The 8370-nt window shown below is 34.5% G+C and overlaps 1 protein-coding gene across 1 annotated transcript; it reads right to left on the reverse strand.

The window, feature by feature from the left end:
- Positions 1 to 2914: 2914 nt before the first annotated feature.
- Positions 2915 to 5700, reverse strand: LOC142632059 (protein CHUP1, chloroplastic-like). The gene is made up of 4 exons (XM_075806483.1): positions 5505 to 5700; positions 5326 to 5396; positions 4564 to 5220; positions 2915 to 4063 (listed from the first exon to the last, which is right to left on the reverse strand). Exons 1-4 carry the CDS (start codon positions 5611 to 5613, stop codon positions 3017 to 3019), a joined length of 1884 nt encoding a protein of 627 aa, XP_075662598.1. The 5' UTR covers positions 5614 to 5700; the 3' UTR covers positions 2915 to 3016.
- Between the last annotated feature and the right edge of the window lie 2670 nt (positions 5701 to 8370).

Below are 8370 nucleotides of genomic sequence, written 5' to 3' on the forward strand. Positions count from 1 at the left end.
TTAGGACAATTTGGCCTAATATGACCAACAATATGACGATGATGACAAATGGAGACAAATTCAAATTTTTCATTCAACTTAGGAGGAGTTTTAGACATAAGTTTAGAAATTTCAGCGTTAATATCAGATTGTTTACCTTTGGCTATCCTAGCAATATTATACTTTAACTCTTGATTAGTCCTTTTAAATGGAGGAATATAAAATATTTTTTTTTTGAGTTAGGCTCGACAATAAGTATGGCACTAGTTAAATTTTCAACTTCAATTTCAAATTCAACTAGTTGCTCTTCCAAACTCTTAATTTTGTCCACCTGAGATGAAATTTGATTTTTAAATTTTTCATTCAAATTATTTGCTTCATCCAATTTTGCAATCAATTCATCTCTTTCAAGTGTGACCTTTTTAAAATTAGCTTTTAATTTTGTAGAACATTCAAGAGATTTCATACAAAAATTATAAAGCTTGCAATAGGCATCTTGAATATCATCATCATCATTCAACACAAGATCATGCAAATCAAAACAATCAAGAGTTTCCATGACAACAGGGGTCAATAGATCACACAGCAAAGATTAAAACCTAATCAGAGTGTGCCTGCTCTAATACCACTTGATAGGCCAAAACGTATTGACCCCTTGTGATGAATTAATTAATTAATTACTCAAATTTATTAATTAATCAAATTAACATGCAATACGCATGATAGTACAAACAAATCACCAAATAACTAAATGCAGCGGAAATTAAATTTGACACGGGTGATTTGTTTACGAATGGGAGAAACCTCCGATGCCAAAACCCCACAAGGTAATTTTAAAGTCACCACTCTTGGAAATCCACTATTATCACAACGAGCGGTTACAAGTAAAGGAATCTCAGTACCTTATACCAACCTACTGTTGAACCCTTACCCCAATACCCAATTGGACTTATTCTGTAGTGACAATCTCTCCTTGTATTGCACAGCTTCCAGTATATGACTAACCAATCTGATGCGCGGATCCTAGTATGCGACTTGATCACCAACTTGAAAAGAATGTTGGCTGCAAAGTTCTTTTATTCATCACATGATGAAGATCATGAAGTTGCTTAGTCACAAAACTCTATGGTGTACAAACACATCAGCTTCTTCAAGAGAAAGAAGAACTAGGGCAAACTAGGTTTCCGATTACACTTTTCTTCACACTTGTGGAATTGTGCTCTTGTGCAACTGTGCAACCTGTGATGGCTCTTAAAATAATCCTTATATATGTTTAGGGTTGTGAGAAAGAAATCTCAAACATACATTCATGGATTGGATGAAAATCAGCTCTGAAAAACTAAACTTCATAAATCTCGACAGATACCCTATCTGTTGAGTAGCTGTCGAGTCTCGGGATGAAACATCTCTTTTAAACTTGATAGATACTAGCTGTCGAGTTTTAATGAATATCACTTCTTCACTTGATTCTTGGACAGACTTGTATGGCTTTAACACTTGAACTTGAAACCTTGTTTCTTGAATCATTAAACACATTCTAGATCTACCCAAATACAAGTAAAGTGTGTTTTGCCAAAAGATTAGCCAATTACATAAAATGTTGACATATGTTCCTAACATGAATCACATATTTCCTAACAAGATCGTTTCAACTGGCTGGCGAAACTTACCGAAACGGCCGAAATTGGCCTTGAATCACGCCAGAACAGCCGAAATCGGCTGTGAATAAGGCCCAAACATCCTAAATTTGTCCTTCCTCAATTTTATTCTGAATATTAGTTTCTTTTTTTGTGTTTTCTTTTTTATTTTGTGTTTTGTTTTGCGTTTCTTGCTGGAAAACACACAACTTGGAATTTCTGTAGAATTTATCACATATAGACATTAAAAACTTACGCAATAATGTGTAGGCTGTAACACATAACATATATCATATATGACATTCGTAATGAAATTCTCATATTATGCCAGATAAAAATTGTGTAATCCAATCCGTACACAATCATAGTCACATAAATTTCAGAATTTTGAAACTGCAATCTTACCTTCTTCTTTCTTTGTTTTGTGAACCAAGGTCATAGTAATGTATTTTTTAAGAATATTTTAATAGTAAAAATGTATAGAAAATATAAATAAAAATATTTTTAATTTTTGTTTAATTGCCGCACCCGCATCCTATTTTTTCGAAAATTGCCGAGTCTCGCACCCGCACTCGCACTTGCACCCAAATCCTGAAACGCACCCATGCTTCTTAGGTCATAATGAGACCCGGTATCCCTGGTTGATGCAAGTAGGAGCAATCACATAAATGGATCAACGCACTAAATCTACTTTTGAGGTCACACGCATATGCTTGCAGCTGATGCCTTGGGTATATGTGTGGGATCACACTAGCAAATTTCAATGCTTTGTGATTCATGTTCATCTTTGATCTGATCTATGACTTGTCGAATAAATATGATGTTACTTTTGTTTTTCCTGAATTGATGCAACTCTATTGTTTTCCCCCTTAGAATAGGTGGAGAGGGGCTCTATTCATACCCAGGTTCACACAAGAATCTTTACAAAACTACTCTTATCAATTAAAAGAAAAAAAATTCTATTTCAAATCAATGTGAAATTTACATGTACAATGGTTGATGGGATAGGCATTTGTTTGTGATTACATGCTACTTAGCATCCTTCCCTTAGTTCAAACATGTCATTTGGTCCATTTCTTGCAAATTGATGCCTATTCGATTGTTTATATATATATATATATATTCGGGGCAGGGCAAGATGACTCTCATCATCTCTTCAGAGCTGGGGAAACTAGCACAGGGCAGAATGGGACAAGACAGGACATTTTTGTCATCCCCAAATTAGTCTATGAAAAATGAAAAAAATTTAGTTCGAAAGTGGACTTTACAGAACCCATTCTTTCTCAAATCTGTTACTATAAAGTATAAACTTTGCATGACATCATCAAATGGTTTTGTTTTAGTGCCACACAAGTTAATAGATACCTGATTAAACAAAAAAAAGTTAAGCTGAGTACTTTCTAGCAGAAAGATAATCGAAATAGCACAAAGATAAAGAAGAGAGCAGCAACAATATTTACTAGTACATGACTCTTATCCCGGTTATCAAGAGGAAGCACTTCGGACATCATTGAATGCAGCTTGTCTCCAGGAGCAATTTCAGTCCTACTTCCTACATGCAAATTGATGCTATCATTGTTCTTAAGTTCTTCAGTTGTACCACTTGAATGGTTATCCTTGACAATTGTAAGGGTTGCTGATGAAGGTTCATGTTTCACCCCCTCAAATTTATTGCTACAAATGGGGCCTGAGTTCATATTTGAGCTGTGGCCAAACCTTTTAGCACTAATTTCCTTTTCATCTAGCATTTCTTCAACTGATTTTGGTGTACTTTGATATGTTGATTCCACTGATTTAACAGAATCATTAAATGAAACTCTCCTTGCACGCTGAAAAGTTGGTCTTTTTAGTGATTTATTTGAGTCATGCACTTCTATGTTCTCAGATAAGCTGCCGACTGGACTGATACCTTTTGTCCTTCGCATTGGTGTATTTGATGGAATTATTGACATGGAAAACCTGCGAAATAGGCCAGTCCTGCTCAAAGAATTCCCTCTAGATGACCAAGCCTGTGAATGTGATAGAACTGCGCTTGAATCATCCTTGCTTCTTCCCCACCTCTTAATGTTATGAATTACACCGAGTCTCTTAGCACTGCTTCTTTGGTTACTTGAAGAGCTATCAATTGTGGCACTGTCCATTTCATCACTTTCAGTTGAGGAGTTGGAAAAAATGCTGCCAAATCCAGGATCAGACATTACAGGTTTAGTTTTCTCATGAGACTTTTTGCTTGAATCCTTTCTGGAATCACATTTTGAGGTCTTTCCCAATTGGTTTGCATGATTTTGCATTTCAAGCCTTAAGCAAGTGCGGATCCAGCGTTGATACACAAGTTCTTCAACCATGTCAAATCTGACATTCTGCAATCTTTCAACTTGTTCTTTAAGTTCTTTATTGGCATGGCTTAAAGTAATTACTTCCTCTTTGACCCCGGCCATTATCTTACTCTGCAACAGCACAAAAGGAAAACATTAGTAATTTATTACTCTAGAAGAATTCTGAAGGTTTTTCCAATTCTCAGTCCTCCAGGATACAGGATTTGTTTTGAATTCAGATTAAACTGGGGAGCAATATTTGGCTAAAATTTAAGTATAATTTGTTATAAATATTTCTGAGATGGTTTGGGGCATGATACAGGTAGCACCTTCCATTCCAATATATACAGGAAAAAAAATGCTGTGATAATTTAGGTACATTCCAACTTGTGATATCATGTGAAGCATTGAAATATGATTAGAATTACATTCGCAAAAGCATATTGCTGTTATTGCTTTATTCAAAAAGCAGGCATAACAGTGGAATTTCTTTAAAATTCAGATAATTAAAGTGGTTCTTAAACATAAGAAACTTGTACACACATACATTTATGTACTATAACTGATAGTAAAGGGCATGAATCTCATATGCAGACTAACTAAACGAAATACAGGATTTAAATTGTATCTACCTCTTTCATGTTGGAAAGAGCTGCTATTCTTTCTTTAGCAGCAATCAACTTAACTCCTAATTCCCTCTTTTCTAACTCAAGCTCTTTTTTCCTCCTCTTCATTTCTGCAATTTCTAGCTCAACATCTTTAACATCTTCAAGCTCCTTCTCAACAATGGTATCTCTAAAAGAGATTTCACCACTTTGAAAGTTGGAAACTTGTTCTTGGAGCACAATCAACCGTCCCTTTACACTGCTTGCACTGGCATCCATCTTCTCTTGCAATCCCTTTAACATCTTCTTTGCCATTTCTAGCTGCTTCTCTGCCACTAAACCCTGTTTGATTTCTTCATGAAGCTTCTTTCTCTCATCCTGCAATGAATCAACAGCCATCTTTAGCATGTTAATCTCGGCGGTTTTGGCCTCTAATTGCCTTTGCAACTGGCCAATGTATGATTGCCGTTCTTTAAGACCATGATATTCAAACAGTTTCCTTTCAAGGATCTCTTTCCTTTGCTCCAGTTCCTTCTCTAGACTCTGTAACAGCCCTTTCTCAATCACAATGCTCAATTCCTTGTCAGGTATCAGAAGCTTAAAATCCCCAGATCCTCTTTTCCTTGCCTTCAAGTTTTGTTTCATTTTATTTATGATTATTTTACTCTCTTCCTCCTCTTCATCCTGCAAAATGTAAAATTTATTGTTAAATTCTTAAAATTTAACTAGTTAACTACTTTTGTGTGTGTGTGTGTGTGTGTGTTCCAGAGAGAGAGAGAGAACTAAAACCCTGGAATATTCAAGTTGCTCTTCCTCCTTTTCTTCAATCTGTTGCTGTTTGAGTTCCGATTCATGGGCTTCTGAGTTCATTATGCATCATTGAAATAATAAGCCACTGTTTTGTGGAAGCAGTAAAGAAGCATAATAAAAATCATTATGCAATTGACAAAAAAAAACTCTATAAGCACCTGAAAGTTCAATCACAGTGTTCTGCTTCATGGACGATCCTATGTTTATCTGTGAAAATGAAAATGCAGCAACTGAAGCAACAACCAGGCAGCTTACTTTGACTAACATGTAGTGTTTTTGCTGAATCTGATTATCAAGTAGTTGTGCACAAGTTAGAACAGATTAAAGCTGTACATGTACCGTGAAACTCTTTTAAGTTTCCATGAGATTTCACCATCACAGTATTCTTATCAAATGTAAGTCACAACTCAGTAGCTCATCAGCAAGTTGTGGCTGATTTTTGTCGGGACAGTGACATTAAAGACTTTCACTTCGAATGAAGCCAAAGAAGAAGGAAAAAAAAGTTAAAAGGGACTTTGATATAATGCCAAAGTTATTGAAAGGCCATGGTTTTGTTTGGATATCACATTTGCATGCAAATTAGTATGAGATTTTTTTTCCCCCAAGATACTATTGAGAATTTTTTATACGTATCTAAATAAGCTATAATATTTTTATTCAATGATTTAATAAGCTCTAATTTCCTATGATCTTGTATGGTTTAGACAACATATAAACTAGATATGTTAGTTGCAGAATCACATTATGGGACCAGGACCTGTCCAATTCCGAGAGAACAATGCTTTGCATTTTCGAGAAGACGAGCATGATATTTGCAAATTAAATTGGGAAGGAATGAATGTAAAGGATCATTAATGTTTGTGGTCCATATGTAAATGCAAATTATCCGCAACTTCACAATATAAAAGTGACGACTCATAATATACGAGACGACTAAGGAAGATTTCTAGGATATTTAATATTTTAAAGCCAATGTCCCACAAAAATGTGTGATATTTGTAAGTTCCCTGGAGAGAGAGACAGAGAGAGAATACTCCAATATTTATCTTAAACTTGTCATTGATATTTTAACCTTTCTTTTTTTGATACCTAGTTGATATTTTAATTTTAAATGTTAAATGATCCAGACAGCAACACCAATAACAGAGACTTCTCCGGTGAACACAAACAAAATGTTAAAGATCTCCACTAACTAAATCTTAGCTAAAAAAATCCCGAGAGAGAGAGAACGAATAGTCCCAATCCTTCATAGTACCTTCTCGTTCTTATTAAATTTTAAGGTCTCCACTATCTTAATTTAAAAATTAAAAAAAAAAAAAAAAAACTCTAGATTTTGCTTTTCAAAATAATTACTCTAGACATAGAGGCATGTTTATTTCAACATTTAACTTATTGTTGTAGGTTTCAATTAGCTTAATTAATAAAAAAAATTTAGTTGTCGAATAAAAGATATAAGGTTTAAACTTCGCTTATACCAAAAACCAATTTTTTTTTTTAAAGAGTTTTAACCTCAGATCTTTTATTCAACCATTAGAGACTTTACTAGTTGAATTAATTAGAACCTACACACCAAAAATCAATTAGTATCTTAATTTGATAATAAAAAAATTATCATAAAATGGACACCATAGGTTGAATTTCTATATTTTTTAAAAAAAGAATCTCTAACTTCTAAATATTTTCTTAGGACACTTGAGGTATAGTGGTATGCATTTTTTTCCCTTTGCTATTTTAAGAGTTGAGTTTTAATCATTTTATAGCAAATTAGACTTATTTATTATAATGTAAATCATTGTTTGACGTTCATTTTTATTTTTTGGGGTCCTCATGGTCAACAACATCTTGTACAAGCTGATTTCAAAGGTCTTGGCAAACCATTTTAAAAAAAAATTTCCCCAGGTAATCTCGAATTCCCAAAGTGCCTTCCAATCATATAAGTCTATCTTAGACAATATTCTTGTGGCATTTGAAACACTGTATCACATGAAGAAAAGATCTAATGGAAAAACGGGCTTCATAACACTGAAATTAGATATGAGTAAGGCTTATGATAGAGTGGAATGAAGTTTCCTATTGAAGCTTATGGAGATAATGGGTTTTAATAATAGATGGATCGATCTCATTTTAGCTTGCATCAGTATGGTGACTTACTCCATCCTAGTAAATGGCGAACCCAAGGGTAATATTGTTCCCACCAGAGGTATAAGACAAGCTGGCCCATTATCCATTTACCTCTTTTTATTATGCTTTGAAGGTTGACAGGTCTCATTAAGCAAGCAGTCCAAGAAAATAAATTAGAGGCTTCTCTCTTTTGCAAGAATGATCCAAAAATTTCTCATTTGTTTTTTGCTAATGATAGTTTGCTCTTTTGCCGTGCTCAAATGGGAGATATACAGAGTATATAAAGCATTCTAGCCTCTTACAAAAAGGCTTTGGGGAAGCAGATAAATAAAGCAAAGATGACACTCTTTTTTAGCAAGAATGTCTCCATAGCCACCAAAAATTCAATCAAAGATTTTCTTGAGATTAAGGAATATGAGAAATATCTTGGCCTGCTAGTGGTGGTGGGAAAAAATAAAAGGGCCAATCTAAACTTTGTCAAAGATAGAGTTTGGGGTAAAATCCAGAGGTGGAAAGAGAAATTGCTATCACAAGTAGGTAAAAAGATTTTTCTAAATGGCAGTAGTATAAGCCATACCTACTTTTGCCATGAGTTGTTTTCAACTTCTGGTGGGTCTATGTAAAAATATTGAATCCATGATCAGAAAATTTTGGTGGGGACAGCATGTGGAGAGAAGAAAAATTCATTGGAAAAGTTGAGAGACTTTATGCCAACCAGAAGAAGAAGGTGGTATGGGCTTTAAGGATTTATGTAAATTCGATGAAGCAATGCTAGCAAAATAGGCGTGGAGATTGATCCATGACACTAATTCGTTGTTTTATAAAGTTTTCAAGGCAAAATACTTTCCACGTGGATCAATATTCGAAGCAAAACAAAATTCCGGATCTTATGCTTGAAAAAGC

This window comes from Castanea sativa, chromosome 4 (assembly GCF_040712315.1).
Source record: "Castanea sativa cultivar Marrone di Chiusa Pesio chromosome 4, ASM4071231v1".
Classification (NCBI taxonomy): domain Eukaryota; kingdom Viridiplantae; phylum Streptophyta; class Magnoliopsida; order Fagales; family Fagaceae; genus Castanea; species Castanea sativa.

Bases quoted from the DNA above. Each gene is read 5' to 3' on its own strand.
- LOC142632059 (XM_075806483.1), bottom strand. From the start codon at position 5,613: ATGTTAGTCAAAGTAAGCTGCCTGGTTGTTGCTTCAGTTGCTGCATTT. The intron at 5,397-5,504 runs GTGCTTATAGAG...TAATGAACTCAG, and splicing joins CACTGTGATTGAACTTTCAG to AAGCCCATGAATCGGAACTC. The intron at 5,221-5,325 runs GTTTTAGTTCTC...TACATTTTGCAG, and splicing joins AGCAACTTGAATATTCCAGG to GATGAAGAGGAGGAAGAGAG.